This window comes from Physeter macrocephalus, chromosome 17 (assembly GCF_002837175.3).
Source record: "Physeter macrocephalus isolate SW-GA chromosome 17, ASM283717v5, whole genome shotgun sequence".
NCBI classification, from domain to species: Eukaryota; Metazoa; Chordata; class Mammalia; order Artiodactyla; family Physeteridae; genus Physeter; species Physeter macrocephalus.
The window spans coordinates 25,319,126-25,334,178 of NC_041230.1; the positions used below are offsets into that span (position 1 = coordinate 25,319,126).

Here is a 15,053-nt window from a genome sequence, read left to right on the forward strand (position 1 = left end):
AACTCTTTGAAAATGATTGAAACAAACTTAAACCACTCTCAGAAAAAAAAAAAAAACTGAGTATTTATTGGCTTGTGTAAATCTTCTTAGGGGTGGTAACAGCTTCTGGCATGGCTGGATCCAGTTGCGCAAACAAGTTCATTGGGAATATGTCTCTCCTCTCAGCTCCACTATCTGCTGTGGCGTCATTCTCAAGCAGACCCTCCCCAGTGGTGGGAAGATTGCCATTAAGAGGCTCCAAGCTAAAATCCTGCAATTTTATTAACTCCAAAAGAAAGTGAATACTTCTTTCGTAGTTGTGTCAACCGAAGTCTCCAGGAAGACTGGTTTGGGCCAGATGCCCTTCCTTGAATTAGTCAATTCGACCAGGCACATACAGCGCTCAGCCTTGAGCCCCAGAATGGGATCAGCAAGTCATGTAAACTGAGAGTGGGGAAGAAAAGGGTTCCCCAAAGGGAAAAGATGGGATTTGTTACCCGAAGGCAAGATACAAAGCAGTCAAAAGCAACTGACATCCTGGCATTATTCCTCTACCTAAAGTCCTTCAGTGGACTCTTCATCACCATTAGGATGAACTCTCAGCCTCTAAGTATGAAGCATAAGGCCCTTCGTGATCTGATCCTTTTAGTTATTAAGCCTCACCTCCCTGTCACTGTGTGATGTGCCCTTCAGGCTCCCATAACACTGCACATCATGCCTGATGTAGCCTCCAATCTTGGCTCATATGTTCCCCTTCTCCTGAAACACTCATTCTCTTTCCCTAGCCGATTCCTACTTACTCTTAAAGGCTCCACATGGGTCTCACCTAGGCTGGAAAGGTCTCTCTAAACCACCCTGCTCCAGGCTGTGCTCCCACTAGGCACACTTCAACATTTTATTAACAATAAGGAGTTTGGCGCAGAGTAGTAGTCTTCCAGTAACTGCTGGATTAATGGATGGATAAAGCAAGAAATAAATGATTGAGTGATAGAGAAGAGTAGAAACTCAGTAAATATTTGCTTAATGAATGTATTTGGTTTGAAATGGGAAGTTTATTGCCTCATATAACTGAAAAATCCAAGGGAAGAGCTGAATGCATAGGTAGGTAGGAAGGTAAGTATGTAGGTAAATAGATAGTCAGACAAACAGACAGATGACAGATAGATAGATAGATTGAATGGACTGGTTGGATGGGAGGTTGAATGGATGGATGGATGGATGAATAGATGGAGGGATAGGTGGATAGAAAGATGACTAGTAAACAAACTCCTCCTCTTCCAGTAGTTTTGGAAGTGTGCCAGAGCGATGGCTTTCAAGTTATGGGCCAAGTCTATGCAGACCTGTCTTTAAAGAGTTTAAAGCTCATTTGAGTAAACATAATTCTGGCCACTTTCACCAGGCGCTTGAGCTTCAGAGGGAGACGATGAGTGATACTGGGCCCCAATGGCACAATTGGAATGTCCTTACAAAGAAACTGGGTCCTATTTCCTGTTACAGATTAACTTCCTGGCAAATTGCAGCTGCCTGACACAGCTGGAGGTGGATGAAGAATCCAGTTTTAAAAACCCTCAGGGATCTTGAATTTAATTAAACAAGCATTTTACACCATCCCAGAAGGAAGCAAAACAAACCACCCTGTTTTCTGAACTTCTAAGGACGAAGTTGTGTGAGTTTCCCCCCTCAGGAGCTGGTGAAATAAGCACCACCCTGCCTCAAAACCTCACCACCAGCTGAGAACTTTTTCCAGGAGTCCCGAGGGTGTATACTGTCAGCAGCTTCTTACCAGACACTGTCCTATTTTGCAGGGTGAATTTCCATTAGGTGGGAGAAGGGAGAAAAACAGAATTGTATTAAAAAAAAAAAAATTGAAAGCAGTTACCAGAGCTTGGCCTATGCCCAGAAAGCTGTAGAAAGAGGCCCCAAACTTCCTGATCCCCAGCTGCAAGCCCAGGCCTGTTTCCTGGCCCACTGCAAGTTTCCTACCCCCAGGGAAAAAGCAGGGCTTCAGGCCAGCTGAGGAGGCCCCATCTCCCCTGCTCCCTCCCTAAAAGATGTCAGGCTCCGCTGAAGCAAAAGGAACTCTCTGCAGTCAATTTGCAGGCCGAATTGCTCTACTTCTTGTCCTTCCTTCTTTCCTGCTGTTTACCCCAGTTGCCAGATTCTCAAAAGAATCCTCTTCAGTTTCTGAGGTTTTGATGGCCAAAAAGAAGGGTCATTTCCAGTAACACGCTGTCTCCATAGCCCCTTTGCTCACTTGCATCCTACAGAATCACACCCACACTTCCCCGCTGATCCTCTAATCCCGGCTTCCCAGTCCGGTCTTTCAAACGTGTTATGTCATCATTTATTTGCAAACATATCCATTTGATTTCAAATTAAAATGCTTTGGGGTTGAATTAAAAACAAAACACATGCAAGGGGGGAAAAAGAGAAGCTGACAGCCATGTCAGTAAACAGCGAAATAGTTCCAAAGGCTGGATACACAGAGCTCAGACGCTAGCGGGTTCCGATTGACAGACTCTTGAGGTGAGGAGACACAGGAACATCAGCAGAGGGACATTTTTCTGGGGATTAAAAAACCGAGAACATGAACCCCTCCTCCTTCCTTCCCACCAGCACTCAGTGTTCCACTTACTGGATGAGCACAAGGCCTTGTAGTCTCCCATATTCATGATCACAGTCTGATACTCATTGTTCCCATAATTCATTACCAATTCTCCAAGTTAAATATTAAAGTATTCATACAAACAGTGTGGAGTGAGCCAAACCCCAAACCTTCCTGGGATGGGCACGGGCTATTCAGCCAGCTATTAGAAAAAAGGAGAGAGAAGAAAACAAACCAAAAAAAAAAAAAAAAAAAAAGAAGAAGAAAGAAGGAAAGAAAGAAACCGAGTGCCACAACACATCCCCATCGATGCTATGACCACACAGCTTTCAGAGTTCAGAAAAAAGTGAGGCACATGGAAGGGGGTAGGGTCACTAGACAGTCAGCTCAGCGGCAGAGATTCACCAGAGCCAGAGCAGTCTGCTCTGGGGCGCCCCCGTTTCCAGAAGCTGAGGGAAAGTCCCAGGATGTGTGAAGACTTCTTTCGTCCTCTCTATCGGAGAGCTGGGGAAATAGGACTCCCCGTGGTCGCATCTCCCTCTCAGCTCCAGAGCAAAGCCTGATGAAGGTGATTTCTGAAGCCTGAATCCCAAAGGCGGGGATTTCTCTCTCGTCCCTCTCTTTGGAGCTTCTCAGGATGGGGTTTGTCCCGAGTTTCATTGGCCAAAGGCAGTTCCACGGATGAGGTGAGGGTCCGAATCCAGAGGGAAGCATCTCATTTCTGCTCAGGGGCACCATCCTTCAGGGAGGCGTCTTTGCCATCTGCTGCCTCTGTGCCAGCCCGCAGATTTGGTTCCTGTCCCTCGGGCTGTTCTGCAGGTTTCTGGGACTCCCCCGCCACCTTGGTGCTCTTGCTGGAGTGGCATCCCATCTCAGCTGGACGCAGGGGTGAGTGCCCTGGGATGTGCCGAGGTGAGGACGCTCCGTGTGGCTGATCCTCAGGTGCCAGAGTTAAATAGCCCTTCCTCAGAGCACAGCTGAAAGAGAACGGGCTCCGTTTCTATGGTCACAGGAAGACATCAGTCCAATCTGCATAATGACACCCCCGCCCCCCGCCCCATCTGTGGGATGGGCAAGCCCTATTCATTCCATCAGAAGAATTCCCTTTTGTTTAACCGGTAACTTCTTCTTTACAAATTACAACCCCCCCACCTAGTTACCTGTAAACACCAGCCCTCTCTTCGCTGCAAAGAAAGCCCTGTTACTAAGCAACTAGCTGTGCCCTTGCTCCGTGTCCCAGGGTCATATCCAGCTCTGGGACTCACAGACCCCCCACTTGGAGTCCATCCCCTACCTTAGAATGCCACCTCCACCCGGGGTTGAGGAATGGGGCTAACTAAGATCGTGGACTCCAGGGTTTACCCAAACATGTAAGTAATGAAAAGCATTAACACTGCTGTATGTTATATATGAAGGTTGTTAACAGAGTGAATCCTAAGAGTTCTCATCACACACATACACACACAAATTTTTGTTTCTTTAATGTATCTTTAAGAGGTGATGGATGTTCATTAAACTTATTGTGATGATCATTTCATGATGTGTAAAATCCAAAACATTATGCTGTACACCTTGAACTTAAACAGTGTTATATATCAATTATATCTCAATAAAACTAGAAGGAAAAATAAATAAATAAATAAATAAATAAATAAACAAATTAGCAGGTACCAAGTGCTACTTGGTACGAAGTATAGTTTACATTCATCATGTTGTTCCATCCTCACAACTCTAAAAGGCAGTTTGTGTTATTTAATCCTCATTTGACAGATGGAGACACTGAGGCACAGAGAAGTTGAATAATTTAAGGTCTAATAGCAGGGCTGGGATTAGAACCCAGGTCATCCGGATTCCATTCTATCACTACGTTCATCTTATCTCTTTTTTTTTTTTTTTTTCATCTTATCTCTTTTAAAGACCCCACCGGGCCATCTTCATAAACCATCATAGGTGTCATCAGTTTGGTAGGCCTGTCATTGTTCTTTTTTTAAAAAAATAAATTTGTTTGTTTTTATTTATTTATTTTTGGCTGTGTTGGGTCTTCGTTGCTGCACGCAGGCTTTCTCTAGTTGCGGCGATCGGGGGCTACTCTTCATTGCTGTGCGCAGGCTTCTTATCGTGGTGGTTTCTCTTGTTGTGGAGCACGGGCTATAGGTGCGCGGGCTTCAGTAGTTGTGGCTCGCGGGCTCTAGAGCGCAGGCTCAGTAATTGTGGCGCATGGGCTTAGCTGCTCCACGGCATGTGGGATCTTCCCGGACCAGGGCTCGAACCCGTGTCGCCTGCATTGGCAGGTGGATTCCTAACCACTGTGTCACCAGGGAAGCCCTGTCATTGCTCTTTTAATCTGGGACACACGGGTAAAAGTTTTCAAAGCTGTGAACGAATGCTCTATATTTGACTCCTCTTTTATTTTCTGACCACCTCGCTTTCTTTTTCCTAACTCCAAAAGGGGCCCGATAATTCTGGCGCAGCTCCCAGGAAGCTGCAAAGAGGATCAAGCAGGTCCATGTAGTACCTTTTCAGAGAAGCACAGACTGTATTCTTCCCCGAGTATGCACACAGCAGTCAAAGGTGACACCAACTCCATTCACTTCCAGAGGGGTGGGTACATGCCAGCCTCGGATGTTTTACACACATCCTCTCGTTTATTCCTCACAATCAAACAGTCCTATGAGGGAGTATTGTTAAGCCACGCTAGAGGGGGAATAACTGAGTCCAGAGTGGTTATGTCAGTGGCCTGAGGTCACGTGCGTGGTTGGCGGCCAGCTCAGGAGGCTGCCTGCACACCCTGTGACCTTCCCACTCCTTGTCCCCTCCTGCTGCCACCCCCACTGCTTCTGGTTAACACCGTTCATCTTCCTGGACTTAGGCATTCAGTGATCCACAGGAATGTGGTAAGACTCCCCTGTAAATCACCTTTCTTTGAATGAGCTTCTTGCCAACTGGGCTGGTAGAGTGACAATTAGGAGGACATTATAATGCTGTCGATTTACCTCTCCCATATAAACGCCAAAGTACATTTTGGGGGTGTCAAGTAGGGAGGTTCCATTTGCCTTCCAGTTAAGAAGTCCTAATTAAGGCAAATCCTCGTTTGGATGCTGGGATCCTAAGCCAACAAGTCTCCTGTGAAGCCTCCAAATTAATCACGCTTATCCCAAGTCAGCACAAAAGACAGGCAACAGGAGAACCAAGGAGACAGGTAAAACCCTCAGGTTGGGCTTGGGTTAGTGTAGAGGTGTGGTTGGTAAGACAGATGAGGGCCCTTTTCTGAGCGAACCTGGTGAGCAGCCTTGTCTTGCCTGTGACACTCACACCCAGGACTGGTTACATAATTGAAGGGCCCATGTGAAATTAAAAGGTGAGCCCTTGTTCAAAAATGATTAAGAATTTCAAGATGGTGACAACAGAAGTTTAAATGAAGCATAAGGCCTGTAAAGCCAGACCTACCCACACCTAACCTCTTCCTCAACTTTCTCAGAGATGGATCCACCTCTGATGAAGACTCTAATTTGCCAGATCACCAGCTGGCTCTGCCCAGGGGACGTTGCCCTAGGAATAGAATGAGGCCAGCGGAAAGACAAGGAAAGAGAAATGGACCACCCAATGATGGACGGGACCACAGTAGGATACTTTCAAAATATTTTCAGCTTTAAAATGCTTCCTTGGGACTTCCCTGGTGGCGCAGTGGTTAAGAATCCGCCTGCCAATGCAGGCAACATGGGTTCGAGCCCTGGTCCGGGAAGATCCCACATGCCACGGAGCAACTAAGCCCGTGCGCCACGACTACTGAGCCTCTGCTCTAGAGCCCGTGTGCCACAACTACTGAAGCCCGCTCGCCTAGAGCCCAGCTCCACAACAAGAGGAGCCACCGCAGTGAGAAGCCCACGTACCTCAACAAAGAGCAGCCCCCACTCCCCACAACCAGAGAAAGGCCGCACACAGCAACAGAAAGCCAACACAGCCAAAAACAAATAAGTAAAATAAATAAATATTTTTTAAAAATAAAATAAAATAAAATGCTTCCTTGACTTTTACCACCTACAAAACGTAGCACACAGAAAGTATCAACATAAAAAACACAAATAAAAACTAATGATAATACCATATGTTGGCAAAGCTTCAGAGCAACTGGAACTCTCATATGCTGCTGATGGGAATGCAAAATGGTAAAGCCACTCTGGAAAACCATCTGGCAGTTCCTCATAAGGTGAAACATACACTTACCATAGAATAGTTACCTGTATCAGTCCACTCAGGCTGCCATAACAAAATGCCACAAACTCAGTAGCTTAAACAATAGACATTTTCTCACAGGTCTGGAGCTAGAAGTCCATAACCAAGGTGTTGGCAAATTTGGTTTCTGGTGAGAGCTCTTTTACTGGTTCGCAGATGGCCACCTTCTTGATGCATCTCTACATGGTCGTTCCCCTGTGCTCACAAAAAGAGAGAACTCTGGTGTCCCTTTTTCTTATAAGGACACTAGTTCAGTGAGATTAGGGATGACCTCATCTAACCTAATTACCTCCATAAAAGCCCTATCTCCAAATGCAGTCACACTAGGGATTGGGGCTTCAACATATGAATTTGGGGGGGACAACGCATCCAGTCCATAACATTACCCTAGGGAAATGAAAACCTATGTTCACACAAAAACCTGTACACAAATATTTAGAGCAGCTCTATTAATAATCAATAACTAGAAACAACCCAAATGTGAATGGATAAATAAACTGTGGTACATTCATACAGCACAATGTTACTCAGCAATAAAAAGGAAAAACTGTCATTACACGTAACGTAATTTCAAAGATGTTCACGAGTGAAAGAAGCCTAAAGGTTACCTACTGTTTGATTTCATTTATATGACATTCTCAAAAAGACAAAGATATAAGGATGGAGAACAGATCAGTGGTGTTACTACAAAGTGATGGCTTGAGGGTTTTTGGTGTTCTGTGTCCTAATTGTGGTGGTAGTTACACAAATCTAAACACGTGCTGAAATTCATAGAATTGTACCTGAAAATTTTTAAAGTCAAATTCGCTGTATATTAATTTAAAGAAAAAATGTTAAGATCATCCAAACAAAAAAATAAATAGGGCTTCCCTGGTGGCGCAGTGGTTGAGAATCCGCCTGCCGATGCACGGGACACGGGTTCGTGCCCCGGTCCGGGAAGATCCCACATGCCGCGCAGAGCGGCTGGGCCCGTGAGCCATGGCCGCTGAGCCTGTGCGTCCGGAGCCTGCGCTCCGCTACGGGAGAGGCCACAACAGTGAGAGGCCCGCATACCGAAAAAAAAAAAATAAATAAAATAAATAAATAAATAAAAACTGTTTGCCAGGAGGCCTAGGAGCTTATTTGCCATCTGGTCCTAGTTCTCAAGATCATTTAAAATCCTTTCTCTCCTGCTTTTCATTTGAACAAACAAACAAACAAACACACCTGCCCTTAATTTAGCTTAACAGCTGTTTATTGAGCCGCATGCTACAAGGTTCCATGTGGGGTATTGCGCGGTTTCCAGAACCTTAGTGAATTGTAATTCAGGAGATCTGGATGTGGAAGCAGAGAGGACTGTGTGCAGAGCGTCACCTTACAGCTATGACTGTAGCGCAGAAGACTGGCCGGCCCAAGGCACCCTGCAGGAAGGGAGTTGGGGCCGTAAGCACCCCAACCTCATTTTCCTCCCTCCCTCCAATCCCTCCCAGGGCTCCCATTGGCCAAACCCAACTTGAGGCCAGTGGGCATAGAAGCCTTCGGTCTTGCCCATTTAGGTCAGCCTCCCAGGATGCAGAGCAGGGTGGAAAAGGAGAGCAGATGTGGAGCGGTAAACAAACCATCTAGCACGATCCACGTGGATCCTGTTCTCAGGGCATAGAATCTGTTGGGGAAGGCAACATCTTTGCAGGGAATTAAACCATGAGGCAGAATGCAGTAAGTGCTTTAATACAGGAAAAAGGTCACACTGGGAAAAGGGGATAGGGAAGGGATTCCTCTAGCTGGACTCAGAAGGATAAGCAGAATATTATCTGGTAGAGGAGGAAAGGACATCCTGGCCAAAACGAAGAACTGCAAATCCCTCCTGAGGAGTTCAGTTCAATTCACCATTTGTTTACGGAAAGGCAGCTAACGGTCATGGTTAGAAGCAGCAGATTCAGCCTGAGAAGAAACTGAGATTGAATACTAACTCTACAGTGTACATGTTGTGTGGCCTTCAGCAAGTTGTTTAACCTCTCTGACTCTCAGTTTCCTGGACTTTTGGGAAGAGTCAATGAAACAGCATATATGTCATCCTGCTAATACACCTCATAATATCTGGCAGGGTTTGCAGATGCCGTTCATGACCAAAAAGTGACCAAACTTACTTCTGCTGTAAGCATATATCACCCCAAAAGTCAAGTTTCCATTTAGTCCAAGGGCCAGCCTCGCAAGGCCAAGTGACCTTCCTGGGATAGGCACCTGCGCCTTTGTTGTTGGTCTCTGGCATCCTAGCCTCCTTCCTTCTCTACCCCTCCTTCTGCCAGGGTCCTGACACCCTGCCCATGCCCCCGGTGACCCATTTCCAGCTCCATCCACTTTGGAAAATGGAGGATTCTCACCCTCTTTCTTTCTTTTTGGCCGAGCCACATGGCTTGAGGGATCTTAGTTCCCCGACCAGGGATTGAACCCTGGCCATGGCAGTGAAAGCACCAAGTCTTAACCACTGGAGGGCCAGGGAATTTCCCTCACCCTCTTTAACGGAGCAACCTTCTAGAAGATAAACAAGTCCTCACCTACTAAAAATAGGTTACATCTCATAACATTATGAATTTATTAAAAAACAAAATGCAGCACACAAAATTCTCCCTTTGAAGGAAAGAGTGGACAGAACAAGAGCAAAGAGGGATAAAAATGAGAGGCCCTTGTTCATGCTGTACCGTATCTAAAACACAGTGCCCAGCATGGTTATCCAGATGCTCCATCAACAGCAGTGGAGTGCTCAGAGGCAAAGGTTCTGCAGGCAGGCAATCCAAATTCAGGTCCTGGCCACAACGCTTGCTAATTCTCCCACCCAAGGCAAATTACTTAAGCATTATGAGTCTCAGTTTCTTCATCAATAAAATGGGTAAAATAATAGTGATTACTTCATAGGATTATTGTGACGATTCAACTAGTCAATCTAAAATTCTTAGTGCCTTATACATTACAGATTATTATTATTATTATCGACACTACTTTTACTTACCCAACATGGCGCAGACCCTCAAGGAGATCACCTATGGAGAACCTATGCAGAAAACAGACCTGTTGATAACCACAGTTTCCAAGCACTGTGATTAGCGGAATGAACAAAATGCTAGAAGAACTCAGGGGAGAGTTCTTCTTAAAGTCCTTAGGAAACCTTTAACCTCATCAGGTGATGCCTGGCATCAGACTTGCAGAGGTTATAATCTATGTCTTTTCTTGGGCAAGCTTTGGGCCAAAGTGGGGTGGTGTGTAGGGGAGGAGGAGGGAGCTCTTGCAAGGACTGGAAGTGACTCAGAGATACTTTAAAGTGACAGAATGGGAAGTGTACCTGTCAGCACTTCTCTGACCGATTCACCTTCACCAGGGCACAAGCCAGCCCTAAGTAGGCTGGGGGTGGCCCCCGTCAGTGACACACACACACACACACACACACACACATATAGTGTGTGGCACATAGTAAGTGCTCAGTTAACATTTGTTGAAGGAAGAAATAAACGAAATGTACACACTTTCAATAAGCCACCATTTTCCTGACCTTAATAATCAGCTAATAGGTTCTCAGCCTAGGGCAGTGCTCCTCCAACCCGGGAGACAACTGGAAATATGAAGGGGTGGTTTTGGTTGTCACAATGACTATGAGGTGTCTACTGGCATTTAGCACCAGGGAGTGAGGGAAGTAAATGTCCTGTAGTGCCAAGGACGGCCTCAACCAAAGAAATGTCAATGTCACCCGGGTCAGAAACATAACTTGGGTTGCCAGCTCCTTAGGGACCTGTGTCTCCGGGTGTGACAAAGCCTGGGTGTTTAATAAAGTTCAGCTAAAGAGACAAGAGGGAACAGAGTAGGAGGGCAAGGGGGTGGGGAGGTGCGGGGTGTGAGGCGGGGCAAAAAGATAGGGTTGCTAGTAGGGAAAATGCCTCCCTGGGCTTGAGAGAAAGCCAGTCCTTTGCATCTTCTGATGCTCGCAGTACATTTAAAAGAGAGGCTCTGCCACACTGGGGTGTACTGAAAGCTTTTGGATGAAAGGCAAGATCCCTGAGTCCCGCCAGGAAAATCCCACTATGCATTCCAGGCCAGCAGCCAGGGTCTGGCTGCCCCTCCGTGCCCCCAAAGGAAAGTTCAGCAAGTTCTGCTCTCAGTGCTCTCTAGAGTGAAGGTGATCCCACCCAGCCGGGATTTGCGTCCGGCGCGCGCAGCGTGTAGGAAAACCGCCCAATTGGGAAGCCCGGGCTGCATTTCCGCCCGGGACTGATTGCGCTCGCACCTCCCAGCCGGCGCCCCGCGCCCACTAGGTGGCGCCTGCGCTCTAGTGGGCGCCTCTCCGGCGCAGACGAAAGCGACCGCGGAGCCCGGCGACAGATCGAACCGGAGTCTCAGGATTGCGGGCACCGGAGGGCAGCGCCGACAGCCAAGGTAGGATTCCTGAGCCCCGGGCGTTTCCCGCGAACCTCTGTGCTGAGGCGTGGGCAGCGTGGCGGCCGCCGAGCCCTGCCGGCGGTCTCCGCGGACGACCAGACAGGTCGGAGCGGCCGCACGTGTCGTTGCCTGTGGGGACCTGGAGACCCGCAGTCGTCAAGCTGGGCCTAGGGGCAGAGCTGGACGCCAGGTCGCTCGCACGCAAACATCCTCCACTAGCTGGTTCCTCTGGAGAGCCTGCCCGAATCCCCGAACAGCCAGTCCTAGGAGGAGAAAAGAGTTACTGCCTCCCAGAGCGTCTTCAGCTTTGGAGCTGAGTGCTAATAAGATCCAAAGCACCATTTCTCCAACTTGTCTGCCCACTGGAATCGCTTGGGGAGCATTAAAAACTACTGATGCCCCGTTTCCCTCCCACCCCACCGGCCTCCGAGACTCAGATGTAGGAGGTCTGGGTTGGGGCCTGGGCATCTGGACATTTCAAAGCTTCCCAGGAGATTCCCAGCTAGCAGCCAAGTGTGAGGATCCTTGATTTAAAGGGTTGGAGAAAAAGGAGGACGGTTGTTGCAGCCCAGAATGCTGATTCTTCTCCTCCTCCTCCTTCTTTAACATGCCTTTTAAGCAGGAAATATCTCCACCTTTGAGCTGTCAAACCCAAGATAACAAACCAACATCTTCCCTCCCAATAGGGCTGGTTCTGAAAGGGTTGAACTCGAAAGTGGGCAGGGAACAGAAAGACACAGATGTAGAATATGAGAAAAGACTCATGAGAGAGGTGGGTTTCTTTTTACCCAGATCCTACAGAAGTTCAGGGGGCCTCCTGGAGCAGCCCTCATCATATTAGTAAATGCTACATTTACACCAAAGCAGTTATGAGCATAGGCTTGGAGTTCCCAGAGCCAGCCCTTCCTGGGCTGTGTGACCCTTGAAAACTCATGGAACCACTCCTAGCCTCAGTTCCCTCATCTGCAAAATGGGTATGATAGTATCATATAAAACTCTTAGAGTTGCCATGGGAATTATTGCCCATAAGAGGTAATGTTTACTATGGACCTGCCTGTGCCTGGCACAGTGCTAAATGCTTTCTTCGCATGGCCGCATCAACTCATCACAATAACCCACAAGGTACTACTATAACTACGCCATTTGATAGTGAAGGAAACTGGGGCTCAGAGAGGTCAAGGAACTTGCTCAGGGTTAAATAACTAATAAAAGGCAGGTCCTGTGTTTGAACCCAGGCAGTCTGATTCCAGAGCCCATGGCAAAAGTACAATAATCTGCCGTTTCCCTTGTTGACAGAGGAAACATAGAAAAAGCACTTAGCACAGGGCAGCTCATGGTGCCTGCTCCATAAACACTAGCTGTCATTGCTGCCAGCGAAGCACTTTCACTGAATTGACTCATGTGTTCATTTAAACTGGATTTATTATTGAGAACCTACTATGTGCCAGGCTATCTTCCAGGCGCTAGAGATAAAACGATAAGACAGAGGTAAACCAGTCCTCAGTGAACTCACACGCTAGTGAATGAGAGAAATGGGAAGAAAGTACACTGGATCCTCATTATTTGCAGATTCCATATTTGCAAATTCTCCCACTCGCTAAAATTTATTTGTAACCCCCAGATCAATAGCCACAGCGCTTCTCATGGTCATTCATGGACGCAAACAGTGGCAAAAAATTTGAGTCGCTCAACACACGTGTTCCAAGCTGAGGTCAAAACAAGATGACACTGCTTTCTTGTTTCAGCTCTCAGAACTGTGAACAAGTGTCCTTTTTGTGGTCTACTTAGTGCCATGGTTTTTTTTTTTGTTTGTTTGTTTGTTTTGCATTTTTGTGCTTTCTGTTGGTGATTTTGCTGTTTAAAATCACCCCCAAACATAGTGCTGAAGTGCTGTCCAGTGTTCCCAAGCACAAGAAGGCTGGGATGTGCCTTATGGAGAAAATGTGTGTTAGATAAGCTTTGTTCAGTCATGAGTTGTAGTAGTATTGGCTGTGAGTTCAATGTGAATGAATCAACAATATATATTAAATAAGGGGTCCTGAAACAGAAACACACATAAAATAAGGTTAGGTATTGATCTGTTGATGAAAATGTGACCAGAGGCTTGCAGAAACCTAACCTTAGGTTTTTCCCTTAGGAGCAATAGATCAAAAACCATTCTTAGCTCACAGGTTGTACAAAAACAGGCAGTGGGGCCGTGGGCTATAGTTTGCTGACTCGATCTAGAATCATGGACCTAAGTGTCAGAAGGAGACTAAATGTCCTCCTGGTTGAATTCTTACCTGATTCATGAATCTCCATGGAACATTCTCAGCCATTTCTCAAGCGCCACAGTTAAACTGTGCCATAGCTGGGGTTTCCCCAAAGTAGATCATGAGACCAAGACTTGGGTGCCCGGAATTCATTTGGGAGGTGATCCCAGAAAACCCAGTGAGAGTGAAACGGACCGGAGAAGGGAGGAGAGCCAGTAAAGGATGCGTCGATGAGTGAGTTACCTTGGGGCAAACGGCTCAGTCTCTCTGGGGCTGCTCGGAGACACTGTGCGTCCCAGCAGACCCCCAACTTCTGCGTGCGGTCGGGAGTACGCAGCCTGCCGCCAGAAAATGTCTTCGAGTAGAAAGAAGTGAGAGGCAGGGGGTGTGTCCGGAAACTGTCTGCAGGTTTCCTCCGGGGGGCACTGGGGAGCGCGGTGGTCTATGAAATGTGTCTGACTGGTTTTTGAAGTGTGCTGATCATACCACTGGGTGCCTGGTGGGATGATTCGATGTGGCAGAGCACTGTAGTGCTAAAGATGACGAAGCCTCATTCTTGGAGAGGTATTTCCTTTCTAAACCGTCCCTTTGATCCGGCCCTGCCTCTCTGCCTAGAGCAGGAGCTGCAACCACACTGGCCTTTCACTTCCTTAACCTTGCCAGACTCTGCCTTCTGACTACAGTCAACAAAAGAGGTTTCAGTGAAGTACCAGACCGTTTCTGTAACACTTGCTCGTCTCCCTTCTTACGGAAAAGGCAGCAGTCCTTAAATTCAGGGGATGGAACAGGCAACAGTAGCTAGCTAAGATTTAATAACATTGTTTCATGTTTATTTGTACAGTTTCCATCTATACATGGCAAGTGTTTCTGGCTTTGCCTTTACAGTAGTAATATAAAGTTTCCTTTCAAATAAATTTAGATAAGTAATGTGTCTACTTAAAAATAGTATAAGTGCTGGAGCCTGTGCTCCGCAACGCGAGAGGCCACAACAGTGAGAGGCCCGCGTACCGCAAAAAAAAAATAAATAAATAAATAGTATAAGTGGTATGAGATTATAATAAAAAATAATAGTTGCTACCACTTGCTGAGCGCATACTGTGTGCTGGGCGCTATCCTAAGCCCTTTGCATGTATAATTTAATCAATCTTCACCACAGTCACATGGGTTAAGTACTATTTGAGGTAGGTACTATTATTAGCGAGAAAACAGGCATGGGAAAGTAAGGTAACTTGCCCAAAGTTATGTAGCTAGTAAGTGACAGGACTGGAAAGTGAACCCAAGCGTTTCTGTCCCAGTTTGTGTTCCTAATCGCCGAGTTACACTGCTTCTCACAAACGTGACAGAAGAAAGAAGAAAAATGAAAGTGGTGATATTTGAACGACTCATATTAAAGGAAAACTGCCTTTAAAAGTTCCGCTTTTTTATCTCACCGAAATCTCTCTCCCTGTATCTGCCACTCCTTGGTTGTCATACTTTCTTCTGGAGCCCCAGGGAACAAATCTCTCCCCTTTGCATCACTGCAGCCCTTCAGGTATTTGGCGACAGGGAACTGGTTGCCCCCCCCCCCCCCGGATCTTCCC

General features: G+C 46.8%; 2 protein-coding genes across 15 annotated transcripts in view; one reads left to right on the forward strand and one right to left on the reverse strand.

Annotated features, from left to right (window-relative positions):
- Positions 1-2,848: 2,848 nt before the first annotated feature.
- The window catches only part of CHD9NB (CHD9 neighbor), a 12,926-nt gene continuing 721 nt past the window's right edge, over positions 2,849-15,053 (reverse strand). The window contains exons 3-5 of one of the 3 annotated variants that reach the window (XM_055078969.1): positions 11,254-11,484; positions 9,804-9,845; positions 7,902-8,217 (exon numbers count right to left, since the gene is read on the reverse strand). In XM_055078969.1, the coding sequence (XP_054934944.1) occupies positions 8,178-8,217; positions 9,804-9,845; positions 11,254-11,484 (313 nt within the window). In that variant the 3' untranslated portion in view covers positions 7,902-8,177. Of the gene's footprint in view, positions 3,562-7,901; positions 8,218-9,803; positions 9,846-11,225; positions 11,485-13,716; positions 14,999-15,053 lie in introns of those variants that run through there. The other 2 variants (XR_008615492.1, XM_055078970.1) reach the window with 2 other exon arrangements.
- Positions 10,958-15,053, forward strand: part of CHD9 (chromodomain helicase DNA binding protein 9) — a 246,200-nt gene continuing 242,104 nt past the window's right edge. For 5 of the 12 annotated variants that reach the window (XM_028477706.2, XM_028477708.2, XM_028477707.2 and 2 more), the window contains exon 1: positions 10,958-11,218. The gene's annotated coding sequence lies outside the window, so the exon portion shown is untranslated. The remainder of the gene's footprint in view (positions 11,219-15,053) is intronic. The other 7 variants (XM_024124909.3, XM_024124908.3, XM_024124917.3 and 4 more) reach the window with 2 other exon arrangements.